The sequence below is a fragment of the Caretta caretta genome, chromosome 7 (assembly GCF_965140235.1).
Source record: "Caretta caretta isolate rCarCar2 chromosome 7, rCarCar1.hap1, whole genome shotgun sequence".
Classification (NCBI taxonomy): domain Eukaryota; kingdom Metazoa; phylum Chordata; order Testudines; family Cheloniidae; genus Caretta; species Caretta caretta.
The window spans coordinates 85,342,516-85,369,928 of NC_134212.1; the positions used below are offsets into that span (position 1 = coordinate 85,342,516).

At 43.7% G+C, this 27,413-nt stretch overlaps 2 protein-coding genes across 8 annotated transcripts in view; one reads left to right on the forward strand and one right to left on the reverse strand.

The window, feature by feature from the left end:
- LRRC20 (leucine rich repeat containing 20) overlaps positions 1 to 27,413 on the forward strand; it is a 173,987-nt gene that overhangs the window by 14,910 nt on the left and 131,664 nt on the right. For 2 of the 6 annotated variants that reach the window (XM_048856305.2, XM_075130904.1), the window contains exon 2: positions 23,102 to 23,247. Coding sequence is in view for 2 of the 6 variants with exons in the window: in XM_075130903.1 (XP_074987004.1) it covers positions 26,053 to 26,256 (204 nt within the window). In the remaining 4 variants the exon portion in view is untranslated. Of the gene's footprint in view, positions 1 to 23,101; positions 23,248 to 25,120; positions 26,257 to 26,364; positions 26,489 to 27,413 lie in introns of those variants that run through there. The other 4 variants (XM_075130903.1, XR_007357482.2, XM_048856301.2 and 1 more) reach the window with 4 other exon arrangements.
- On the reverse strand, positions 879 to 26,455 carry EIF4EBP2 (eukaryotic translation initiation factor 4E binding protein 2). 2 transcript variants are annotated; one of them, XR_012669377.1, is made up of 4 exons: positions 26,317 to 26,455; positions 11,323 to 11,499; positions 9,186 to 9,773; positions 879 to 1,604 (listed from the first exon to the last, which is right to left on the reverse strand). XR_012669377.1 is itself a non-coding variant. In XM_075130905.1 (3 exons), the coding sequence occupies exons 1-3, from the start codon at positions 26,453 to 26,455 to the stop codon at positions 9,742 to 9,744; spliced, it is 348 nt and encodes a 115-aa protein (XP_074987006.1). In that variant the 3' UTR covers positions 879 to 9,741. The 2 variants fall into 2 exon arrangements, 1 of the variants encoding a protein (XP_074987006.1); XM_075130905.1 differs by having other exon boundaries at positions 879 to 9,773.

Below are 27,413 nucleotides of genomic sequence, written 5' to 3' on the forward strand. Positions count from 1 at the left end.
GTGTGAGGAGTTTGGGCCTGAAGAGGAACTATCATAAATGTACTACCCTACATTGTGTCACTGTACTTACTACAGAATGTAGTGGCGTGGATCACTGCTACATTGACAACAGTGCAAATAAAAAAAGCATTAGTGGGCAGAGATGCCAGAAAGCTGCTACTCTCCCTTCCAACCATTTACTGTGATATTAAGGGGAGGGAACTAGAACATATCCAGTAGACTTGGGGGTACAATACCAAACCCAAGGAACAAATGAGTCTTTTCATCCAGAGGATGCATTAAGTGTGAACTATGAATACAAGGAAAGCCTCACTAAACTGCAACATAACTATACGAGTGCGCTTTTTAGGACTAGTGCTGCAAGTCAGGAAATATCCATCCAATGCTATAACTCTAACCTTCTGCAGGCTAAAGCCCAGAGTTATTTTGAGCACTTGGCTCTGCACCATTTGCTGTGGGGTGCAAGTGACATGAATGATTGATTTATCATCAACTGCTTTTGTGGTACGCAACGAGAAGTCAATGAGCCAGGGATGAAAAGCCATAGCAAGTTAAAATGCTTCTTATGTTGTGAGCATCTAAGTTAAGTGTTGCCCAAAAGCAGCAGCAGCATCCTACTGATTAGGGAGTCCCATCCAATAATCTTCAGCTAGAAACATGAGATCCATAAGGAAGGGTGGAAAATGGATAGGAAAATCTGGCCCCCAAATGCCCCTCACCTTTCATCTGGACTTTTAAAGTTTTAACCACAAAATACTGGAAGAATCTTTAAAGAGAGCCATATGTAACTGCAAGCAAGGGGTCAATTTTTTAAAGACCCTGACTTCCTGTCACTGACCAGAAACTCATCATATAGAAAATAAAACCCAACAACATAGTTTAATATAATCAAGATCTTTATTGATCTCATAACAGCAACCATTGGTGAGAGCTTTTTTTCCAAACACCTGTTTGTTTCAAGAACAGTAAAAACTGAATTGTACAGAAGTTGCCCAATGACTTTTCAAGCAGTCTCTGCTTTTCAGCCAAAATCACATTTAAAATTGAAAGGGGATGGGGTAGGAAAGGGAGAAAAGAAGAAAGTGTCAATGGGACTTTTTAAAATTTATAAAGACTTTAAGAACAGTGAGTTTATAAATATGTCAGACACCCATGAATTGTCGTAAGATTGGTACTGTCCTCTATGCTCTCAAGACACCTTCACAACTCAGCTAAGCTGTTTCACAATGATGCAAACAGTTTTCCTATCTGAGGTGAAGAAAGGCACTGGGTCACCATCTTGCAGTGATGCAGATATAGACATGGGAAGCAGGATGGGGAAAATCACTGTTTTATTCCCAGTCAGTAGGGACCAAGGTGCTCACTGCCCTTTTTTCACTCCTGGTGTGATTAACAAAATGGTTAAAGTTCACTCCTGCTGTATGTTCCTCTTGGCTCCTGTTTTAGGTCAGTTAAATCCTTGGATTTTGGTTTTTAGAGCAGTTTTGTAGGAAGAATCACTCTGCTAGAACTGAGGCTTCACACATCCACTGTTTGCCCTTCGTATTTAGCAAAGTTAGTCTTCCTTGTGCTGCTTCATCTTTCAAAGAATCCAACAACATTTCCTGCGATTTTAAGTAAAATATATTTATTTTTATATATTTGTGTGTGGATTATGAACATCTACCTACCCACACATTTATATTTGCATACATTCTGCTCCTGCCCCCCAGTGGAGATTTCTCACTTAATGAATAGCCAACCAATTTTGCCAGATAAGTTATCAGAGCATACTTCTCAACCTGCCAAACGTTCTATGTGGGATTAAGTCACAATGACGGAGGCATAGGACAAGCATCTTAAAATAATGCTGTGTAATAAGTATTTCTTTCTATAATCTCAATTTTATTATTCAGAATTTCTTAGATTAATGTACAAGAACAAAAGAAAACACATTCCATGCTCACGTGGAATGAGGGGTGAATTTAGTTTGAAGGGGCGATTTGAGAGGTGTGCTGTTGAGCTTTACAAGAGTCCCCACATATACTACATCACTCCCTCCCTACCAAAAGGCATTACAAAAACCTCCGGCATGAGTTCAGAGGAAGGGGCTGTTTTCCCTAGACGGACAACTAGGGGAAAGAATAGATAGAAGGGGGTCACTGAAAACTAGATGCTGCAACAATCTGAGTGAAACATTCATATAAAAATCAGTTATCAAAAAAGAGGCAAGCCCTGCATCTTTGATGCCAAATGAGTGCCACTACAAAACTACATTTGAGTTTAGATCATGGGGAAAATACTGATTTGTCATAAAGTGGTATTTTTCAAATGTAGCCAGGGGCAGTATTATTAACAAAGAACAGGCACTAGGAATTGTGGAAGAGCAATATTAGCTCTAAAAGGGAAGGTGCAATGGGAGGAGAATGGTGGTGAACCCAGACAAGACACCCCCCCACACTCCCAGGCTGATTTACATCAACAAGACCATCAAATTTTGGGGGTGGGGAAGGGAAAGTTACCAGTTAAAATTTACAAGGTAAATAGTTCGGAAATACAAGTGAAAAATGAAATTAAACACACACAGAATGACAGTGTCCCTGCAAAGATGCAGTACTCCTTTCTTTAGCTAAGAACAGTGGTTAACTCTTTCCCAACCAGATGTTTGGATTTTGTTGTTTGTCTCAGTGACTGGATTCTAGATGTCAACAAAAAGCCCATGTGTTCTGGGGTCATGTAGAGGTTTCCTAGATATGAATATAGAGACTGGGAAAGATTAAACAAGACAAAGACAATTATGAGGAATGTGTTTTCCTTAAGGACAGAGTCAATTCCACGTGCAAGATGATAGCAGCCTAGGGAGGATCACAGTGCCCTCTGATGGCAAAACTGGTGACCTTAAAGTATTATACCACAAGGAACCCACATGCAAGAATTACATTTGTCTTTTCAACAGCATGGAAAGAAGCCCAGTGCTGCTGACTCTAAATTATGGAACCTGAATGCAAATGGTCAAGGTACCAAAAATTTGGGATTTTTTCAGCTGATAGACTGCTAGGGAGGGGAGAAAGAAAGATGAGCTGCGCTCCATGCCACCTGGCACATTTTCTGTTCATGGTAGAAATGAGGATATGTTTAACAGCAAATAGACATGAGAGAGACACAGAAGGCTGAGTGCAGGAAAGTGCTGAGCAAGCTTCCCACACATCTGTTAATACACCTGATTTATAATAAGAATAAGTGTGTGACCAGTAGCACTTCTGGCTGCTTCCCAGCACATACTGCCAGTCATACAAAGTGCAGAAGCCCAAAACAGCCACCAGGCATGGGGTTGATACCAACAACTCATTTCATTTGAAAACTAAACCACATTTGACTCCTAATATCTAGAGATGAAAGGAGAATGCTCATTGCAAAATAGAAACCCACTGGGCAGGGTGTAACTGGAAGCTATTTTATCCTTCCCTCCTCTCCCCAAGGTCAGTTTCAGAGAACTGGCACACAGGTCCAGAGGAGAATTACTGTATTCACTGACTGAACAATTAGATGATTAAGCAGAGTTAATTCAAAATGGAAGCATGCATTAGGACTGTCACAAAGGTGCTCAGTTGCCAATACCAAAGCTTAAAAAGGAAACCACCACTTTTTTAAAGCTTTGTACACCCTGGACACTTGTGACAAAGGCTTATTGGTAATTGTCCCATAGCTCTTGGCACTGTAAATCAGCTGGCAAGTATTTTCAGAAGTGGACCTTTACTCAGACACAGAGAGGAATGCTGCTTTCAGTGTAGTCAATTCAGCACACGAACCAGCATCAAAAATAGCTACATGATACTATTTGCAAGAAGATTTAACAGATTGTTTTGGATTTAATGTCACACCTTAACCTCCCTCTAGGAAACAAAACTCCCTGGAGAAACCCTTCCCCATCCCATGCTGTAGATGGACCCTCTTCTGCAATCCGTTCTCTTAACACGGACTCCAGCACCTGTACAGAGCCCCACTGACTTCAGTGGGGTTTCACACCAGCACAGCGATCGGTGCTGTGCAGGATTAGAGCCTGGGCTTTCACTAAAAGCATAAAACTCAAAATCAGGAAAAACTGACAATGGTTACATAGAAAATCAAGGTGAGATGACTGTCATTGTCAGATGTGAAGGTTCACTGCAGGTTTCTTTCTATATAGCATAAGTCACTATTATTCTACATCAATCAATAGGGGTCATCTTACATAAGTTGTGATCCTTCTTTCAAAGCTCTGCACGCCTTCCTCAGAGTAAAGATGAAATGAATTTAAACCTAATCAAGTCTAAACAGGCAACACTGCATCTTTGAGTTCCCTGTGTTATTGTTTAGTTTAATTCATTTTAAAAAGAAAACACAGTATTTAAACCCCTTCAAAATGAAAATCAGCATGGAGAAGGACCAAAGCAAAGCTAATGGGAAAATTGGTCATGCCAGCCAGGACAGTGGGTCATTTGAGAGGCAAGAGAGTTTTTTTGTTTGGTTTTGAAAGGTGTGATTTTTCTCAAGGCAAGGAGTGTTTAGGGGCAGGGCTGGCTCTGGGCCTGGTGCTGCTGAGGAACAATGCCCCAATGGAAAAGGCTAAGGCTAATGAAACCAAGGCAGACAGACATCTTAAAGCATTTTCTATCACCATCCACGTGTGCCCATAGCAGTCCTGGAGGGAAGGATGCAGTAACAGTACATCCATCTCCATCTTGGTTTTAAAAAAAAATGTGTCAAAATTTGATACTCATGGAAGGGAGACAAAGAGCCCTAGCTAGAGCCAGGCACAGAGTGAGACTGTTAGTTTGCCTTCAGGCAGCTCTGCCGATATCCCCCCTCAGTAGTTTCATCCTCTCTCTCTCCTGAGCAGCAGCCGCCCATCATCCCAGACTGGTCTGATCTATGCTGGGCAAGTTTTCCCAAAAAGCTTAACTGGTTTTAAAACTAGTTCAGCTAACCGATTTTGAAGCCAGTTGGAGCCGTAAGGTGGACCAGGCTCCAGACAGTTTGAACTGTTTGTTCACTGAACTGGTTTAAAAAAAAAAGAAAAAAGTGTTCTGCAGGTTGTGAAATGAATTCAGTAAAAATGGTTCAGGGCACCTGGAGTCTAATCTACATGACAGCTCCAGCCAAACTGACAAGTGGTTGGAATTCCCTTAGCATAAACCAAGCTACTGGGTTGCAGTTTTATGAAGTGGAATAGTAGGAATTAGGATGAACCTGCTAGATTCATTTTTACTTATGGTCAGAGACAGAATCCGAACCCAGGTCCCTGAAGGTGAATAGGTTCCTGCACTAACCCAGTGCATCATCCAGGCCCTATGTTTTAATGGTTAAAAATAAGGATTAAAGCTGATCATATTAGGTAAGAGGGAGCTGTTCCCCAATCTCTGAGCTAGTCCCAAAGCACAAATTAGAGCAGTCTAAGGGCTACTCTAACTTGTTTTAGCTATCAAGGGGCCAATACAGGAGCCAAGGGTTACCTTAACTTCACCTCCTGTGCTAAATGCAAAGGGGGGGAGGCGAGTGTAGGAACTGCTATGATGGCTCTGCACTACCCAAGGACCTCACTATGCATGGAGAATCCTGAAGCAGCCTAAAACTGGTTAAAAAGGGCACTGATGGAGTGATACAAAGCTGCCCTAATGCAGGGAAAGATCTGACCTGTAATTTCTGGGACACAAAAATGTAAGTGCAAAATTTAGGTTTAATAAAATAAAGAATTTACAAAACTGAACATTTTCATCATCACCTTTCCTTCAGTTTTAACAAACAGAGCATTTAGATTGGATTTACATGTTACCCTGCGTTGTGGTTGTGGTGCTTAAGAACCATAAAATAACTGAATATTTTCATTGTCCACTTTCACTGGAGAAAGTAAATACGGAAGTGTTATTTAATCCTTCTCATAACACAAGAACTAGGGGTCACCAAATGAAATTAATAGGCAGCAGGTTTAAAACAAACAGAAGTATTTCTTCATACAATGGACAGTCAGCCTGTGGAACTTCTTGCCAGAGGATATTTTGAAGGCCAAGACTATAACGGGGTTCAAAAAAGAACTAGATAAGTTCATGGAGGATAGGTCTATAAATGGCTATTAGCCAGGATGGGCAACAATGGTGTCCCTAGCTTTTGTTTGCCAGAAACTGGGAATGAGCAACAGGGGATGGATCACTTGATGATTATCTGTTCTGTTCATTCCCTCTAGGGCACCTGGCACTGGCCACTGTCGGAAGATAGGATATTTGAGCTAGATGGACCTTTGGTCTGGCGTAGAATGGCCGTTCTTATGTTCCAAAGCTAAGTGTAGTGGAAATAGTAAACAAGAATTATTAATGGATAAAAATACATTAATTATATTTTGTATTGGTTTTATTAACAAACAAGACACGACATGTTTAAAATAAATTGTTTTTAACCTGATGGTGCCATTTTAAATGGCAAACAACTGAATTCAGATTTTGATTGTTCAACTAGGATGACACCAAGGTGGAAGGTACGTTAGGTTCCACCCCACACTGCTGGAGTCACAGATGCAACTGATGGCCAAAGAGAGCAATCAGCAGCAGGAGGCACAGAAATGCAGATTTTAATCAAAATCTAAATTCAGACTGAAAGTGAGAGAGTGTGGGAGTGTGACTGTGTGGAATTGCTTCTTACAGGGCATTAAGGTTACAGGACACTGCACTGACCAAAATAGGTGAGAACTCTATCCAAACTGACTAGCAAAGTGAGAAAGTTTGTTGAGTGCACTATTTTTATTCAGTCATCATTTTTCATGGCACCATGGCATGTCCAGGGTAGCTGGGTGGGGGGAGAAGAGATAAAGCACAAGACAGTAGAGACCCATCACTGCACAAAATGCTGGTGCTTTTAACATGATCTCCACTTTCATGACATCCTCCTGTGCTTTTTTAAAAACATACATTTTTATGCTTTCCTATAACCCCTATTTGCATTGTATCTGACAGTCTCTCAAATACTAATGAATTTATCCTCACAACACCTTTGTGATATGGGAAAGTGCTGTTATCCCTATTTTATAGATGGGAAACTAAAGCACAGAGAGACTAAGTCATTTGCCCAAGGTCACACAGGAATACCGTGGCAGTGCCAGAAACAAACCCCAGATTTTCCTAATCCTACTCCAATGCCTCAACCACCAGACCATCTTTCCTCTCTGGATGCTTGTTTCTTGCCTTGGGTATTTAAAAAAAAATTTAAAAATACATCTCAAGTTGACAGCAGTCAGAATGATTTCTCCGGCTGACAGCTAAGAGGATTGTTGCATAATGGAAGCTCTTGGTGCACCGTACACTTAAGGATAAATTTTCAGTTTTGCAACAGGATTTTAGCTGCACAATTCTTGTTATAAAAGAGTCAAATAGCTGAACCCCTGGGTAGTGCTTTGAAAAGTTTAGAAGTTACGAACAAAACAAAACGTATCATTATGATGAGCAAAGTGACTAACAATACCTTGTCACTGCCCATTTCTTCTTCCTGTTTCTCCCAAATCAACTCTGCTTAGTTCACTGACAAACCCAAGTTTTTACTATTATCAGCACTACAGAGCAAATCTGGATTCTGTTCTGCCTCATCAACAAAACTGCCTGCTAAATTCCAGAAACTATTGTTAGTGATGATGCATGAAGCAGAATGGGAAAGGAAAAAGAAAAAAAAAAGGTCAAACTGTTTCCTACATGAGGAGGAACTCACAGTGTACTTTATAAATATCTGAACTGAACAAATTGGATCTGGGAGACACAAAGTAAACTGAGCTTTCTATAGCATCCTTCATACTAAACAGAGGTGGCATAATGCCAGAGAATAAATACAGAACATAGAGATGTAGTTTTAGTCACTTCTCTGGCCATCACCAAGCTTTAAGGAAACTCTGCATTTCCCAGATTCAGGAATAGACTCTTTAGTGTGAGATCAAACATTACAAAGGGTTTTTGTTCCTGTGTTATTTACACGTTGAAGGGAAGAGGGAAAAATAAGAGTTTTTCAGGAAACCTTCCTTCCCCAAAGAAATATTTTACCAGGAAAGTGCCCCTTTTGCATACCAAAAGAGAAAACAGGGTCTTTTCCAATTTATAACCGAGCTGTGTAAATTTCTGACTCACATGTCAGATACACAGTCTCCCAGCTAGTCGGGCAATGGGAAACAAGTCCAGCTACAGTTTGAGCGATGCCCTCAGCAAACTAAATCAAACCCGTCAAGAACTTTCAAGTGGCAAGGCCAGACAGGAATTGGCCAGAAGCACCACATTCGTTCAAAATCCACAGTAGTCCAGCTAATCCCTTTGGCAAGATATGGACAGAAGCAGCCCTGGACAGTGTGGAACCAAAAATGACCCACACAGGCGAATGTTCACTTTTACAAGTCAGCCAATATACACCCCAGCAGTGAACATAAAAGTTGCCAACAACTTGGAGGAAAAGTAATGGAGTCGGTGAATGACAGGAGCACAGTGAACTATGAATGGAAGGATGGTGTAAGATGAGAAGCGTTGACATTTGCTTTTTCCCTTCAGATGGGAGGTCTTAAAATTGAAACTATAAACATTTAATAAGTGTATTCATTAAAACTGTTAGTGGGGAAAAACATTCCTCCTAATGCAAGAGAGATGGGGGATGTTGGAAATTAACCATTACTGCAGTACCTTCAATACAACAGTCTACAGGGTGAACCAGCAAAGAAATCAGGAGACACTAACAAGGGCAAAAGGGCAAAAATGGAGGAAGTCCTGAGGATAACATAAGATACCCATCCCCCATATCCCAGAAAAAAAAAAGTTTTGATTTCGCATTGATGAACTCACTCAAAGTACTCAGGGAATAAAGGGTTAAGTTTCCGAAAGTGAGAAGTTCTGGGTGGCATTCCTTTGGGATGGAAAGAAAGGAAGAGGAGGAATCAGCAGTATAATGAACTGAATAGCTTCCTCTAAATACACACAACATTAAGAAGTAGTATCAAAAAGAAGTTTGGCAGCGGGATAGAAACCAAGGAGGTACAGGAGCAAATGAATTAAGGTTATGCTTCTCCAGAAGAGAACATGTTACACTGCAGGGCACACAGAGTCATGGAGACAGGTCACAAGTGGGACTAGTACCCAGGTTCCCCCAGAGTTACTCAAGTGAGTGCTCTGGCCACTGAGGAAAAGCAACTCAGACTGAGCAGAGACTCTTACCTGTCTCCCACTATTCCTTGCAGTTTCTAAAATGCGAGTGATCGCAAGTATTTGAGACACCATATTACAACTGGTTACTTGCTGTGCACACATAAGCCCTTTGTGAGCTGGGATCAGGCTGAAGGGAGGGGAACAGGGAAAATGCCATCTCCACTGAGCATAAATCCACTAGTCCCTGGCCCCTTTGCTGTTTGCAATAAATATCCAATTGGTGATGGAGGTACGTTCTCACTTGTGTATGGTTTGACAGGGTGCCTCTAAAGTGCGAGATGCCAAGGTTCCACTTGGAGTGTTCCTCAGCTCTGTATAATTTGACAAGGGCATCCATTCAGTCACAGAGCAGGGAAATAGGAGTTAAAAAAAAAAAAGGGGGGGGGAGCAGGGTTGGGGAGCTAGTCTTCTTATCCTTTGGCACTTGGAAGATGAGGTGGGGAGTCTGATGGAGACTGCTGCTACCGCTGCCTCTTCCACCTTTCAGTTACTGATCCTATTAGCAGAATCGAGTATGCACAGGTATCAGGAATTGCTGCCTCTCCATGGTTATGCTCTGGGGTAATCAGATGTCCATCTCAAACTGAGCATCATCCCCTGGCAACAGAAAAAGGAGAGCAGCATTAGAGGGAGATCTCAGAAAGCCCTCAAGAGGAAAGACAATCCCTACATACCTCCCAACCCTATTTCCTAATATAACTTCTGGTAAATAATATAATGGAAGATTTCATTCCCATAATTAACCTTGCACAGCAGATAGGGCAAATTAGATAATCCATTATGGAAGAACATGCTCTTCTTGGGAGATGCTGCAATCACTTGCAGTGTGCATTAAGGACAGAGTGGACAGCCCTGTCTCAGTAATCATTAGTTTAAGTTGGCAGCCTTTAAAAAAAAAAAAAAATCACCAAAATGTCACAAATTTTTGTCAATTTATTTTATGTTCTTTATTTGTAAAAGGCCCTATGAAGCTCAGTAACAGCCTTGACTTCAATACAAATGTCCTAGTTATTGCTAAATATTAATTAATGCATGTACAGTCCTATGAACACGTAAAGAGCTGTATTACTGCAAAAGACACTTTGTCCCCTTGAAGTTACAAGCATTGACTCTTGCTACCCACATCTGATTTTAAAAAAAAGATAGTCTGAAAGCCACCCAGTGGTCCATTGTCTATGGGGAGATATGATACAGCAGGAAACAGTTACCGGTTTAATCACATCCCTGTACACATAGGAGTTTTTGATCTTCAAATGTGCTTTCTGCATTTTTTATAAAAGCTTTTCTACCACGGCAAGAATGGCCTGCACATTGGCACTCATCTACCCAAATGCTCCCTGCTTCAAAAATCAATCAATCCTGACCCAACAAACAAAAAACACCCCTTCCCCCCCCCAAACAAATTTTTCCCAAAAGAGGGAGGAATACCAAAAACTTCATGAAGTCCACTAGGGACTTCACTATGGCTAGCAATTTTCTATGGAAGATGCTTAGGAGCAATGGATGGCAGCATAAAGTTCTTACAGCTATTAGGAATGTAAATATCATTTAAAAGGTTAACCAATTAAAGGGAGAAGGGCTGGGGTTGCTCTGGGCAGTGAGACAGGTGCTGGGTCGTCGGCTGGCTGGCGGGGTGGGACCGGGCGCAATGTGTGGTGCTGCACAGCCAGGATCTGGCCAGCACAGCCGTGGTCCAGCCGGCTGTGTGTGGATTAACAGTTAAGGTCCATTAACTGGTAAGCCTAATGCCTACTGGTTAACCCGTTAACATTTTACATCCCTAACAGATATACAAAACCCCTCTAAACGTATTATTTCATATGACGGACTGAGGGTGCAAAGCTTCATGGGGGGGAAGGGGAAGAGGAAAATGAAGCCATATGTATGTTAAATATTTCTGAAACCAGACGAGTCTTTTTTACTTTCCCTGAGACTTAAGCAACAATTACTGAACTACTATGGGGGAAAAAAAAATCACTCTGAAAAAGGAAACCTACTGTACATACTAAATTTCAGGCTGCAGGTATTTATATATAATGAGCCCATCACTGATATCTGAGCACAAGATCTGCTAAAGTCAAAAATAAGGGAGCTATAAAGAAGTTAACCAGAGTATCAACCACTACCATCACCCAGTCTCTCTTACCCATTGCAGTCTTCCTGTCATGATTGTTCAGATTGTTTATTTCCACTTTGGAATCCTCAACCATGGTACCAGGACTGGTAACTCCTGGAATATTTGGGAGATGGCATGGTGGGGTCTGAGCCATGGGGGAATTGCGGCGATCCAACAGAAACTTACGGTCGTAGATGATTCGGGTACCTAGCACACAGTCAGACAAAAGGAGAAAAATCAGCATGTAAGAATATATACAGAACGTGAGTTGATAATGACATGTCAACGTGAGCAGGCTTTAGGTGGGCAAACTTTTTGGCCTGAGGGCCACATCTGGCTATGGAAATTGTATGGTGGGCCACGAATGCTCACAAAATTGGGGGTTGGGGTGTGGGAAGGGCTGAGGGCTCTGGCTGGGGGTGCAGGCTCTGGGGTGGGGCCAGAAATGACGAGTTCAGGGTGCAGAAGGGTGCTCCGAGCTGGGACTGAGGGGGATCAGGGGTGCAGGGTCTGGGTGGTGCTTACGTCAAGCAGCTCCTGGAAGGAGCGGCATGTCCCCCCCTCCGGCTCCTTTGTAGAGGCATCGCCAGGCAGCTCTGTGCGCCGCCCTGTCTGCAGACACCACCCCTGCAACTCCCATTGGCCACAGTTCCTGGCCAATGGGAGCTGCGGGGGCAGCGCGCGCAGAGCCTCCTGGCTGCCCGCATGTGTAAAAGCTGGAAGGAGACATGCCGCTGCCTCTGGGAGCCACGCAAAGTGGGGCAAGCCCAACTTCACTCCCTGGCTGGAGCGGGCCAAGCCCCGGACCCTGCTCCCCAGCGGGAGCTCGAGGGCCGGATTAAAACATCTGGAGGGCTGGATGCAGCCCCTGAGCTGTAGTTTGCCCACCCCTAGTTGAGACGAAGGAACCACTTGGAGTCCCATTCTCTAGGCTGGTAAAATGAAAAGAAATGAAGAGAAGCATTTGGGCTTGGGAGAGGATATGTCAACTCCAATCACTTCCTGTTGCTCTATTTACACAATGGCACTGCCTTTTAACTCTGTTCAAAGGCCAGTTTTCCCCCACTCCTGCAATCCTAAAGAGGCACCGATTAAATGCATGTCACCAGACCATATAGGAAAGAAAGCCCCAACACCCTACATTCAGGTGGTCTCAAGTCAGAACTATGTCCAGCACTGGAGAATCCACCCTTGAGCCAACTCATGGTGCCCTCAAAATGAAAGGATATAAAAAAAGTCTTAACTTGAAACCAGTCCTATTTAATAACAACTCTCTCTCCCCCCATTCCACATTTCAGTCTTGTTCTGTTACCTAAGGAAGTAATAAAGGCAAGGAACTGCTGGGCAACTTCATTTCAAACTGTTCAGTGTTCTCTCAAACTGTACAACAAATATCAACATTCCATATTTCCCCACCTTATAAACACCAAATAAACGTAAGTAGACTCGCTTCAGTTTAACATTATAGACGCAACGAAGTCCAAACCAGACTTATTGACCATCCTTAACTTTTACAACTTTTTTGTTGTTATTAATGCAGTGTTTGTGAAAGGAAACTGACAGCTCTGGACACTGAAGTCTTCTATTTATCCATAGTCTCAGATGACATGGACAGGATAATGCAAGTATCCTCTCCAAAGTGCTCCCAGTGTAACCTGGTGGGACTTCTAGGGGATGAGGGGAAAGGACAGTTGTATCAAGCTGTACAATGAGATACTAGTTGTCACCCTTGCTGGCCTCTGTATCGATGAGCGTTAATCATGGTGACAGTTTTGTGATGTGGACTGCTTCCCACTGGTACGATTACCTGTACTGAGCCCATTTAGAAAGGATCGAGTGAGTGAAAGGGGATGGGGAGTAGCATTCTATGTCAAAAATGGCATTACCTGTTTCCAAGTCTCACTCACTCACTCTCTCTCTCACACACACACACGGTGCTTCAATAAGGCCAATTTCACAAAGCTGAAAATAATTATGAGCCAAATCAGCTGAGAGGAGTAATTTAATCAGAAAAATGTGAATGTAATTGGGAATCATTTAACACCACCTTACTTACTGCCCAATAAGCTACAATCCCACAACTGGAGGAAGAAGGCTGTGCTGGTTAAAAAACAACCTAGTTTAGAGAGGAAGCAAAGGTAGCTGTAAAAAATAACAAATGGAAGAAAGCAGAAGCTGATGGTAATGAATATAAATCAGAAGTTAGGAATTGTAGAAAACTGATAAGGGAAGCCAAGGGACACAGAGAAATCTATGGCCAACAGATTTAAGGACAATAATGAGTTGAATACATATATTAGGAACAAAAAGAATACTGACAATGTTACTGGCCCATTTCTAGATGGAAATGATAGAATTATCAATAATAATGCAGAAAAGGCAGAAGTGTTGAAGAAATATTTCTCATAATACGGTGATAACACTCATTCCATTCTACGAGTATCTCTGGATAATGTTAAGCAGAAACTAAACAGTTTTAAGTCAGCAGGTCCAGATAACCTGTGTCCAAGAGTTTTGACAGAGCTGGCTGAGTAGCTTGCTGAACTGTTAATGTTGATTTTCAAGAAGTCTTGGAACAATGGACAAGTTCCAGTAGACTGGAAGAAAGTTAACATAGTACCAATTTTTAATAAGGGTAAATGGAATGATCCAGGTAATTATAGACCTGTCAACATGACATTGGTCCCGGCCAAGATGTGGAACCTGATTAATAAAGAACTAAAGGAGGTAATGTAATTAATAACCCTCGGCATGGGTTTATGGAAAAGATCCTGTCAAACTAGCTTGATCTCTTTTTTTGATGAGATTATAAGTCTGGTTGATAATGGTCATAGTACTCATGTCATATACTTGGACTTTTGTAAGCATTTGACTTGTTACCACATGACATTTTGATTAAAAAACCTAGAAAGATATAAAATTAACATGGCACACATTAAATGGATTAAAAACTGGCTAACTGGTAGTTCTCAAAATGTAACTGTAAATGGGGAATTGTCATTGAATAGGTCTGTTTTTAGTGGGGTCCTGCAAGCATTGGTTCTTGGCTCTATGCTACAACAGGGGTGGCCAACCTGTGGCTCCGGAGCCGCATGCGGCTCTTCAGAAGTTAATATGCGGCTCCTTGTATAGGCACCGACTCTGGGGCTGGAGCTACAGGCGCCAACTTTCCAATGTGCTGGAGGGTGCTCACTGCTCAACTCCTGGCTCTGCCACAGGCCCTGCCCCCCCTCCACCTTCCCGCTCCTGAGCCTGCCATGCCCTTGCTCCCCCCCAAGCCTCCTGCACACCACAAAACAGCTGATCGGGAGGTGCTCATCGGCGGGACTGCCAGTGGGTGGGAGGAGCTGGCAGCAGGGGAGTGGAGCTGATGTGGGGCTGCTGACGTATTACTGTGGCTCTTTGGCAATGTACGTTGGTATATTCCGGCTCCTTCTCAGGCTCAGGTTGGCCACCCCTGCCATATAACATCTTTATCAATGACCTGGAAGAAAACATGAAGTCACCACTGATAAAGTTGGCAGGTGACAAAAATTGGGGGGGTGGTAAATAATGAAGAGAACAGGTCACTGACTGAGCGATCCAGTTCACTCAGTGAACTGGACACAAGCAAACAATATGCATTTTAATATGGCTAAATGAAAGTATCTACATCTGGGGAAAAAGGAGAAGGCCATACTTACAGGATACTTACAGAGTTTAACCAGAACGTGGGGGGGGGGGGGGGGGGCGGAGGAAAAAACAAGGGGAAATAGGTTACCTTGCATAATGACTTAGCCACTCCCAGTCTCTATTTCAGCCTAAATTAATAGTATCCAATTTGCAAATGAAATCCAATTCAGCAGTTTCTCGCTAGAGTCTGGATTTGAAGTTTTTTTGTTGTAAGATAGCGACCTTCATGTCTGTAATTGCGTGACCAGAGAGATAACACCATCCTGGCCACTATGGATGTAGAAGCCCTCTACACCAACATTCCACACAAAGATGGACTACAAGCCGTCAAGAACACTATCCCCGATAATGTCACGGCTAACCTGGTGGCTGAACTTTGTGACTTTGTCCTTACCCATAACTATTTTACATTTGGGGACAATGTATACCTTCAGATCAGCAGCACTGCTATGGGTACCCGCATGGCCCCACAGTATGCCAACATTTTTATGGCTGATTTAGAACTAACGCTTCCTCAGCTCTTGTCCCCTAACACCCCTACTCTACTTGCGCTATATTGATGACATCTTCATCATCTGGACCCATGGAAAAGAATTCCACCATGATTTCAACAATTTCCATCCCACCATCAACCTCAGCCTGGTCCAGTCAACACAAGAGATCCACTTCCTGGACACTACAGTGCTAATAAACGATGGTCACATAAACACCACCCTATACCGGAAACCTACTGACCGCTATTCCTACCTACATGCCTCCAGCTTTCACCCTGACCACACCACACGATCCATCGTCTACAGCCAAGCTCTGCGATACAACCGCATTTGCTCCAACCCCTCAGACAGAGACAAACACCTACAAGAGCTCTATCAAGCATTCTTACAACTACAGTACCCACCTGCGGAAGTGAAGAAACAGATTGATAGAGCCAGAAGAGTTCCCAGAAGTCACTTACTACAGGACAGGCCTAACAAAGAAAATAACAGAACGCCACTAGCCGTCACCTTCAGCCCCCAACTAAAACCCCTCCAACGCATTATTAAGGATCTACAACCTATCCTGGAAGATGACCCAACACTCTCACAAATCCTGCGAGATAGGCCAGTCCTTGCCTACAGACAGCCCCCCAACCTGAAGCAAATACTCACCAGCAACCACATACCACACAACAGAACCACTAACCCAGGAACCTATCCTTGCAACAAAGCCCGTTGCCAACTGTGCCCACATATCTATTCAGGGGACACCATCACAGGGCCGAATAACATCAGCCACACTATCTGAGGCTCGTTCACCTTCACATCCACCAATGTGATATATGCCATCATGTGCCAGCAATGCCCCCTGCCATGTACATTGGTCAAACTGGACAGTCTCTACGTAAAAGAATAAATGGACACAAATCAGATGTCAAGAATTATAACATTCATAAACCAGTTGGAGAACACTTCAATCTCTCTGGTCACGCAATTACAGACATGAAGGTCGCTATCTTACAACACAAAAACTTCAAATCCAGACTCCAGCGAGAAACTGCTGAATTGGATTTCATTTGCAAATTGGACACTATTAATTTAGGCTTAAATAGAGACTGGGAGTGGCTAAGTCATTATGCAAGGTAGCCTATTTCCCCTTGTTTTTTCCTCCCCCCAGACGTTCTGGTTAAACTTGGATTTATGCTGGAAATGGTCCACCTTGATTATCGTGCACATTGTAAGGAGAGTGGTCACTTTGGATAAGTTATTACCAGCAGGAGAGTGAGTTTGTGTGTGTGTGTTTTGTAAGGGGGGGGGGGGCGCTGAGAAAACCTGGATTTGTGCTGGAAATGGCCCACCTTGATTATCATACACATTGTAAGGAGAGTGATCACTTTAGATAAGCTATTACCAGCAGGAGAGTGGGGTGGGAGGAGGTATTGTTTCATGGTCTCTGTGTATATAATGTCTTCTGCAGTTTCCACAGTATGCATCCGATGAAGTGAGCTGTAGCTCACGAAAGCTTATGCTCAAATAAATTGGTTAGTCTCTAAGGTGCCAAAAGTACTCCTTTTCTTTTTATGAAGGAAAAGAAGACAAATTTTTAACTGTGAGAGTAACTAACCACTGGAACAATGTACCAAGGTTTGTGGTTGATTCTCCATCACTGACAATTTTTAAAATAAAGATTGGATGTTCTTTTAAAAGATCTGCTCTAGGAGTTATTTTGGGGAAGTTCTATGGCCTGTGCTACACAGTAAATCAGACCAGGTGATCAGAATGGTCCCTTCTGGCCTTAGAAACTATGCAGAAGATTAACAAAGCATAGTAAAGGTCAGAGCTGTAGGGAAAGACAGAAAACAATAGGTTTTGGAAATAGTGCATCCTTGTACATTAGGATAAATGGGGATGTGTGTCAAGGATGACAACAAGTTTGGAAGCCAGGAAAGCAGGCAGTGTGGAGTTAGGGCTTGGTTTTTGTGAGAGTGTTGTACACAAAGGTAGATGAAAAGGAGAATGAGAGACTGAATAAAAATGAGCAAGAGAGGAGAGATGATTGAGGGGGTTAAGGTCAAGGGGTGAGAAGTGAAGAGTGTGAAGGCCACACCATTACAGTTCGTTGTACGTGACAGCACCTAGCAGCCCAAGTTATAGACAGGATCCCATAATGCTAGGTGCTGTACAAATACAGAACAAAAAAATAATCCTTGCCTCAAAGAGCTCAGCGCTGGATCCCAGGATTAAGAGTAGGGGTGGAGGGGATGGAACAAGAATTCATGGCAGATGTTTTCAAAAAGAAAAAATTGACACCAATTGTTAAAAACTTGGGCTGAAAAGGAGGTACAATAGGTGAGTGGGTTTGAAGAGACAGTCAAAGGTGAAGCAGTCATGAGGGCTGTGGGTACAGGAGTCCATCAGGAAAGAAAAAAGCTGTTTGGCATATTAAGTCATAGAGATGATGGCAAGGAGGATCTATCTGTAGTGAAGGAAGTTAAACTTTTCTCCAGAGGCACTCAGCAGCATGGGGACAGGAACCGAGGAAGTGGGGGAGGTCCAATGCTGGAAACTGATGAGTTGGACGGAGCGTCCAGGAAAGGGAACAAAGACCCTGGTGTGAAGAAGAGAGAGGCCTTGAAAATGGAGACCCTGGAGTTAAAGAAAAGTAGTATCTGTCAAGGAGAGGGGACAGCAGAGAAATGGAAGGAGGTAGGAATAGCCGTGATGGACTGGGATGAGAGACGTTAAAAGGAAGAGAGGTGATGGTCACAGATATAACAGACTAAACATCTTTGATTGCTCTTCTATGAAAAATGAACATATTATAGTTCAAACACCTACTGAGCAGCTGATGGTTTAAGGAAAGACAGCAACACTGCCTGAAAGTTCAATAATTAACTGGAACCTAGGAACACAGAGGCCTCAGCACTGGGGAAAGCTGTTTAAATATCCCGCACCAGGATATACTGGCATTTCCTTGGGCCCAAAGAAGAGTCCAATCCTCCTCCATGCCTCTCCAAGATTTCTCTCGCCTTTCTACCCCAAGTATCAAACATATTACTCACACACTTCAGAACTTGTTGTCTGAGCAGGCTTCCTGCTCTAGAAAGATCCTAGAACCAATAGCAGGGCCTCACTTAGAGGTAAGAGTTTCAGACAGTCACAGGTTGTATCCTGTGGATGCCTATTTCATAGAATCATAGAATATCAGGGTTGGAAGGGACCTCTGGAGGTCATCTAGTCCAACCCCCTGCTCAAAACAGGACCCGAACTAAATCATCCCAGCCAGGGCTTTGTCAAGCCTGACCTTAAAAACCTCAAAGGAAGGAGATTCCACCACCTCCGTAGGTAATGCATTCCACTGCTTCACCACCCTCCTAGTGAAAAAGTTTCTCCTAATATCCAACCTAAACCTCCCCCACTGCAACTTGAGACCAATACTCCTTGTTCTGTCATCTGCTACCACTGAAAACAGTCTAGATCCATCCTCCTTGGAACCCCCCCTCTCAGGTAGTTGAGAGCAGCTATCAAATCCCCCCTCATTCTTCTCTTCTGCAGACTAAACAATCCCAGTTCCCGCAGCCTCTCCTCATAAGTCATGTGTTCCAGTCCCCTAATCATTTTTGTTGCCCTTCGCTGGACACTTTCCAATTTTTTCACATCCTTCTTGTAGTGTGGGGCCCAAAACTGAACACAGTACTCCAGATGAGGCCTCACCAATGTTGAATAGAAGGGAACAATCACATCCCTTGATCTGCTGGCAATGCCCCTACTTATACAGCCCAAAATGCCATTGGCCTTCTTGGCAACAAGGGCACACTGTTGACTCTTATCCAGCTTCTTGTCCATTGTAACCCTAGATCCTTTTCTGCAGAACTGCTGCCTAGCCATTCGGTCCCTAGTCTGTAGCGGTGCATGGGATTCTTCCATCCTAAGTGCAGGACTCTGCACTTGTCCTTGTTGAACCTCATCAGATTTCTTTTGGCCCAATCCTCTAATTTGTCTAGGTCCCTCTGTATCCTATCCCTACCCTCCAGCGTATCTACCTCTCCTCCCAGTTTAGTGTCATCTGCAATCTTGCTGAGGGTGCAATCCACGTCATCCTCCAGATCATTAATGAAGATATTGAACAAAACCGGCCCCAGGACTGACCCTTGGGGCACTCCACTTGATACCGGCTGCCAACTGGACATGGAGCCATTGATCACTGCCCGTTGAGCCTGACGATTTAGCCAGCTTTATATCCACCTTATAGTTCATTCATCCAGCCCATACTTCTTTAACTTGCTGGCAAGAATACCGTGGGAGAACATGGCAAAAGCTTTGCTAAAGTCAAGGAATAACATGTCCACTGCTTTCCCTTCATTCACAGAGTCAGTTATCTCGTCATAGAAGGCAATTAGATTAGTCAGGCATGACTTGCCCTTGGTGAATCCATGCTGTCTATTCCTTATCACTTTCCTCTCCTCTAAGTGCTTGAGAATTGATTCCTTGAGGACCTGCTCCATGATTTTTCCAGGGACTGAGGTGAGGCTGACTGGCCTGTAGTTCCCCGGATTCTCCTCCTTCCCTTTTTTAAAGATGGGCACTACATTAGCCTTTTTCCAGTCGTCCAGGACCTCCCCCGATCGCCATGAGTTTTCAAAGATAATGGCCAATGGCTCTGCAATCACATCCGCCAATTCCTTTAGCACTTCCAGATGCAGTGCATCTGGCCCCATGGACTTGTGCTTGTCCATCTTTTCTAAATAGTCCCAAACCACCTCTATCTCCACAGAGGGCTGGTCGCCTCCTCCCCATGCTGTGCTGCCCAGTGCAGTAGTCTGGGAGCTGACCTTATTTAAGGAGGCAGAACACTCATTTAAGAGCAGAAACTACATTGTCAGGATTGAAGATGTAAAGTGCAAGGTTTCACTCCAAGATTAGAACTGCAGAAAGACAGAGAACACTATTTTTAATCTGAAGTGAAGCTACAGTCAGAAAAGTCATTGTCATGTCCCACTTTTAAAGTATTTATCGGTTTCTTCTATGATCAGATCTTTTCAGTTTCAAGTCAAAACAAGATTTTTCCAGCTGCCAGTGGTGCAAGATCATCCTGGTGTACAAAAAACCCAAGCTGTGGTCCCAGATCATCCCTCACTACACAGGTTCTGGAGAAGAACTAGACAGCCTGTTGGTGGACGGAAGGAAGAAAATAAGGCACTTCTCTTCTGCAGTGCCACAGCTTTATTGCAGAGCTGACAGGAATAAACTTGGTTTTGACAGTACACGGAGATGACTCAAAAGACACGAGGAGCATGAACACAACAGAACCATTTTGTAATCCCTTTTCTGGCCACTAAACAGTACAGAACAGACACAAAAGTAAACTAAGAAAAGGCATTTAAAATTATATGCACGAAGCTGTGAGTCAGAGCAACAACTTGCAGCTCTGAGTGAATCAAGTCTGTTCCTTAGAAAAATAAATGTTTAAATGGATCAAACACAACCTTCGCATTGCTAGTTTAAAGCTAATCAGAGTTGCATGTTTGAGAGTTACACTCAGAATTTTTCTAGGCAATGCGCCTCTCAGTCATTCCACACCTCAGGGGAGCATCAGACATCTTACCCAGGGGCAGCTGTTTTGCAACAAGATATTTTGTATCCTGTCCAAAGCTCTTCGTGTTTGAATTGCAGAGGAACACCTGAAGTCTTATTTTATTCCTCCCCCGCGCCCCTTGCACAGCAACAAGAAGGAGCAATGGGTCCTGATCCTGATTAGGGCTTCTGGGAGATATTATTTAATATTTCATGTACTACTAATAGGGAACCAGCTGAAATATTCTTCAGAAATTTTGCTACTTAGATTCAGGGGGCATCGGGAGTCCACAAAATATTTTCCTACCTCCGTTCAAGAGGGGAAAGAAAAAGAAAAAAACCAACCACCCAGTGCCTTAGTAGTTCTCAAACTGTGGGTGTTGAGAGATTACTCCAGTGATAAGCTGAAATAAAAAGCACACTTTGCAGCAAAGGAGCCTCCTGAGAAACATGAAATAGTAATTGCCACTAACAGAACGATGAAAAGATAGGCAAGGGCACCCTCCCAGAAAGAGGGTAGTTCGCAGGGACCTCCAGTCCTGTTTTCTGAACTGGTAATTTTTAAGGGGACCCTTCACCAGGACTGCACATGTAAAGGCACCTCTGAAGGCAAGAGTTAAACACTGGATCAATTCAAAACATTCCCAGAAACTGTCTACAGAAGGAAGTTATTAAAGGCAGGACCCCCTCTTTCTTATAAGAATTTCTGTCAACGTGGGAAAACAGCCAATGTCCATGACAGGTGATAAGGTATAGTTGGTGGCTTTCAAATTAAAGCACTACCATGAACTCAAAAGGACAGGCAACTGTTTTCTGAAAACAGAATGGACTCTGTACAAATGGGACGATCTATCCTAGCTATAGCCTCCGCATCGTCATTCAGAATTCCGTGTTGCCTGTCCTTAGCTTCTACCGGCTCTTGCTGCTCCCTAAGCACTGAACTAGGATTCTGTTTTTGTACACTCCCTGTCCCCTACAGTTGTCCTCAGCCACACTCACAAATGCTAGTCTTCAATACTCTGTTCCCGAGGGCTCTGCACTAGCTCTTAATTTTCTGATAGCTGGGATAAACTCTTACCTGTGTCACTTATGAAAAGGACACCATTAATATGAAGTTAGTTTAAAAAATACAAATTTAACAGCTACCAATACTAGGAGTTTTACAATCACATTTTTCTTTTAATATATAAAAAAAAATATGGGTCTTGCACAACAGCGAGGACAGAGCAACGGGGAAACAGTTAAATAGACTGGCCAGAAAGTGCTGTCGGAATGTGCAAAGTAAATAAATTAAAAATATAGATTTCCTTCAACCGCTAATCTCGGTTATAGTGATTTTAGGCATTACTTACAACAACAATCAATAAAAATTCAGATAGACATAGACGCTTTATTTTGGGAGCATCTTTCCAGAAGGCAACAATTCTCAGGAGCAGGGAACTGGATGTTGTTGGTTCTATACCTGACTCTGCCACTTATCTCTTATTAACCTGGGCAAGTCACTTAGCCTCATAAGAAAACTGAGGCCCAATCTGTAAAATAGAGATAAATAATACAGTCCTATTTCCTATCTTTGTAATGTACTTTGAGATCCTTGGATGAAAGGTGTTTTAAGTGCAGAGCGATGACACCAGTGATATTTTTGACATCACAATTTGGTACTTGAGCAGACGCTGCCAACTGTAAGACCTAGAAGAGGGATATCAGAGACAAAGCAGATCTGGATTAACTGGCAGTGTGTGGGACGAAGAAGTTTGCAGACTGTCTGCTTGTAGTGCAATGGGCTCAAGCTAGTGCCATATGTCCTTCATTTCCATGAGTGATACATTTAAAAGCACCAAGATGTAGCTACCAATGATTTATTCAAAACCTTTATATTCAAATACTGCTTTAAAATAAACCCATCAAGAACACTCTGAATGGAGGGAAAGAAAATCTGAACTGTATGAAAAATAACTTAGCATCAGTACTGTCTAGCATCCATGGATTTGACCCTGTAAACTTTTAATGAAGTCCTAAATATTAACTATTATTATAAAAGAATATTCAGCACATTAACTCACACTTAACATTATTTCTTCTTTTAGGTTCCCAGTATGGATCAACAACTCATTCAGAAACACTCACTAAACTGTCACACCTACAACTGAACCAAGGGCAGCATTCCATGTGGCTTGTTGCAGAAACCATATGAGGTGGAAGGATTTTTCTAGTCCTTTTTTAATTCAAAAAGGTAGGGGAGTTCATTTTTGAGGTCTGTCTTTGTTTCCCCCTCACTCCCACTTTGATTTAATTAAAAATTTCTCTCCTCCCACCCTTTATATTCATCATTCCCTTTCACATTTCTTCTGTGCATCTCTCCTCATATTTATTTAACTATGCGTCTTCCTTGTTGTAGGATTCTGGGATCGCCCAATGAAAACATTCTAAATGTTACTTCTTCCCTGAATATGCCAGGCTGAGAAGATGGAACTTAGATCCCTCTATAATCCCATCAAGGCACAAGCAATGACAGCAAAGTGAAATTAACAATTCCAGTCAACTGCATTCTGCTGCTCCTGCTGGGAAAGTGCAGTGCTGGTAGGAGAAGGGATGTGTGCAGGGAAGACAATGCAAACTCGCTCAGCTCTCCTCTGCACCCCAAATTCTACAGCATCCAACACCCTTTGTACCTCTCTTACTCCTGTTTATAATTCTGCAGCAGGAACAGCAAACAGATTCTACTCAGTTTCATTCTGGTGCTTCTGGGTAGCAGCAGTACAGATGTGAAGCTCTCATGGGGTATTCTTGCCCCAGAGTAATTTATAAAATGTAGGCTAATTAAGGAAAAATAGGAACAGAAAGTCCTGCAACCCTACTCTTAACACACAGAACCCCACTGTAGACTAATATAAGCCTGTGAGGTCTGATACTCCAGTCGTTTAACCTTCTCAAAAATTGTATCACTTTGTAAAATTTTTAAAATCATCATTTGTGAATATTTTAAAGGTTTGATACCACCAGCACGATACATTCTACAATGTCACACCAAGTAGGGATTTCACAACCCACAGTAGACTCAGAACAAGTATTTAGGTAACATGCATTTATTAATATTTTGTCCCTTTTATCCATCTTTTTTTTAATCACATTCTGCACATACTTCTAATAAATCTAGTTATTTTCTTTCATTTACAGATGACCTTCAATGGCAATCCACCTCCAGCCAACACAAAATACCATAACAAAATCAAGACCCCACTTAATACCTTAATAGACAGAAAAAGTTTTAAAATATCTAATATGGAGGAAGAAAAAGTGCAATGATGGAAGTCCATTACACAGGAGGATGCAGCAATATTACACATGGCCTGTAAAATACACACATCACTAGAACTGTATTTGCTACTTTCTGGAAGCCACAGAAAAGTCACACTGGTGTTTACATTTTTATAGCTATCTGCAAAGCGAGCAAGGGAAGAAGTCAAGAGACAGTGGAGGATAAGCCTGCTTCTCTAGCAGATATCAACATACGTTTATACAAACCTGCCCATGCCCAGCAGAGAAAAGTTAGGGACACAAGAAAAATAGGATAGAGCAATGATGTGGAACTCACATGTTCACATAATCTGCATAATTTGTAACAACGAAAGGGCAAACAACACCCAGTTTAAGAGGAATAGAAGCAATCTTGAGCCTAAAATGAAGTGGAAATAAGAGGTTTGGGCTTTGGGAAAACTATACTGCAAAAAAACAGCAGGTTCTCATCCCTGAATATTTTTGTTTTATAGTCCTGTTTGACCATAACAAAAATTACAATAGAGTTCCACTATTAATTTCTTTCCACATATTTTACCACTGATCTAAGCCAGGAACCAGGGCACTATTTTTAAAGCGACTTTGAAAACTATTGTGAAATGACTGTTTGGCTATTTAATAACAAAACAGCTTTGCCAACTGAAATATCTGTGAGTGCTTCCCCAAGAGGTCCCCCTCAGGGGAACAGAGTCAATATTTAGCTCAGGAACCCTGTCTGTATGCACTCTACCATTCACACAACGTTTAGGCTAGATAACACATCATGGGATTTACTGTTAATTGATGTTTAGTTGGGGTGGCGGGGAGGAATGATTTCATGAGTCAGCCTTGTCTTGGAGGAGATGACAAGGTTAAGCTTTAGTTTTTAAATACAAATAGGGTATCTGGTGCTCCTATGCCTTGACTCCTATTTAGCTCTGTTACTAATAAAATCAACAAGAGCAGCAGGCATATCAATAGGTTTATACAGGCCTTGTTGTCCAAGAACAGGCCTACACGGAGATTGCTGCACAGTCTACATCCATGTTAGTCTGCAGTGCAAAGTTAGCACTTCCTTAAACTGAGCCCTCCACTGGCTGATGCATTTCTTTAGTCAGAGCTAAAAGAATCCCAAGCCCCCTTGATAACGGCCAGAGGCTGGTTCCACACTGGGGTGCGTCCCGAGTTCTCGGTGGAGTTCATGTTTCTCTCCCTCCTGCAGCTGCTGGAGAATTTCCCCCCCTACTTCTCCTCTCTTATTGTGCAACAGACACGGGCTTGTCCTAGACTCCTAGGCCTTGTTTACAAATATCTCACTGCTAGCCCCACACCAAAAAGGGAGAAGGAGCCTGGGGCCCAGTGCAACTAGGCTTCAGATCCAGCACAATCTCCTTCCCTCCCCTACATCCTTCCTTCCGAATAAAAAACCAAACATTACAAATACATACAGAGGGGGGAAAGGGCCCTTTTAGTGCTAGAGGTTCTCCTCCCCGCTTTGTACAACGATCTCTGGTACACCTATTTCTCTCTGCTCCCCACCAAAGCCTCCGGTCCTGTGTAGCACTAGCCGATAGCCCTTTGCTTTGAGATCCCGGGGAAGACGACAGAAAAGAGGTAACCCTATAGACGAGGTCCCCACCGCACAAGGAGTAATAAACCTGAGGGCTTCAGAGAAAGTGGGGGTCGCGCCTAGTCCGCTTATCACCATTGCACTTTCCCGCACGGTCTCCCCCTCAATTGCACCCCGTGTAGCATTACTCGCATGTACTTCTCTGCTAATCCCCCTCCCCCATTTAATTGCATGCGCTTTCCACGCTCCCCCTCCCCCATTAAAACTGTCAGCTGTGTAACGCTAATTGCACGTACTTTGCTGCATCTCTGTTCTCTCCCTCCCGTTAATTGCATGCACATTTCCCCGCAGCCGGCTGCGCGGACCCCCGAGCGGTTGCCTGCAGCCCGGAGCCTGGTGCGTGTACGGAGGGAGGCCTGGGCCTGGCCAGCAGGGGTAACTGGGGGTGCTCTTTACCTCCAGGAGTGGTAGAAAACAGGGTCCCCCCGGGCGTGGTGCAATAGTCATGAGGTAGCTGCGTGGTGTCGCTGATGGCCACCGTCCTGGTGGGGATGGCCCGGCTCTGGCTGTGCTGGTGGCCGCCGGAGGAAGACATCGCCCTGCTCCGTTGTCCCGGCTGCTGGGGGAGGTAGGTGGCGGGGTGGGCAGAGACGCTGAAGGAGGAGGTGGTGGAGGCGGCGGCGCTGGACTCGCTCCGGGGGCGGGGGCGGGGGCAGCGGCCGCCTCTTTTCTCCGGTGCCTGGGCGCTTTCTCTCCGTCCACCGCCTCCACCGCCACCTTCTCCCTCGGCCTCCGCCAGGAGCACGAAACCCGGGGCGGGGGCCGACGGCCGAGAAGCGAGGGGCGGGACGGGACGGGACGTGAGGGGAGGAGCAGCCCGGGGGGTGGGGGCGGCCTGTGGCAGCTGCCGCTACGCCGGCTGGTGCGGGAACGTGGCGCTCCCGCCAGCGCTTTGTGCCACCCGCTCCTCGGGCACAGCCGGGGGCGACTCGCCCCCTTGGACACAGGCCGCGCCAGCGGGGACTCAGCCCCGGCTCGCGAGCTGCTCGGGTCTCCTGGGCCGAGCTCGCCGGAGAGCCGCACGTAGGGCTGGCAATATGCTTGGGACACACGTGCGTGTTCAGTACCCATGTGCATGCTGGGTGGTTCGGGTTGGTGTGCGCAAGCCTGTGGTGCAACGGTGCCTTGCAGGGCTCGCTTTCATTTTATTTATACAGATTACTAGTGGTGCCTAATAAGGCACTTTACAGACAAAAAAAAAAAGACCGTCACTGCGCGGGGGGGTTTACAATCTAGATTTCTGACGGTGCGAGGAGGGGGAGTGATGGGGGGAGGACAAGGGATGCAAAAAATAAGGCCCAGAACATCTAATAAGTAGTGTACCATATATAGCAACAGCGCTCTCTGCCTATTTTTTGTAACATGGGATTAAATAATAAGGAACTGGAGCTCCTCTAAAGAACATACGTGTTGCTCCTAAGTGGTGGTTGCTCTGAGGAGGTGATGCTGTGAACAAGCATCTACTTACTGTGGGAAAGTTAGATAATGGCACC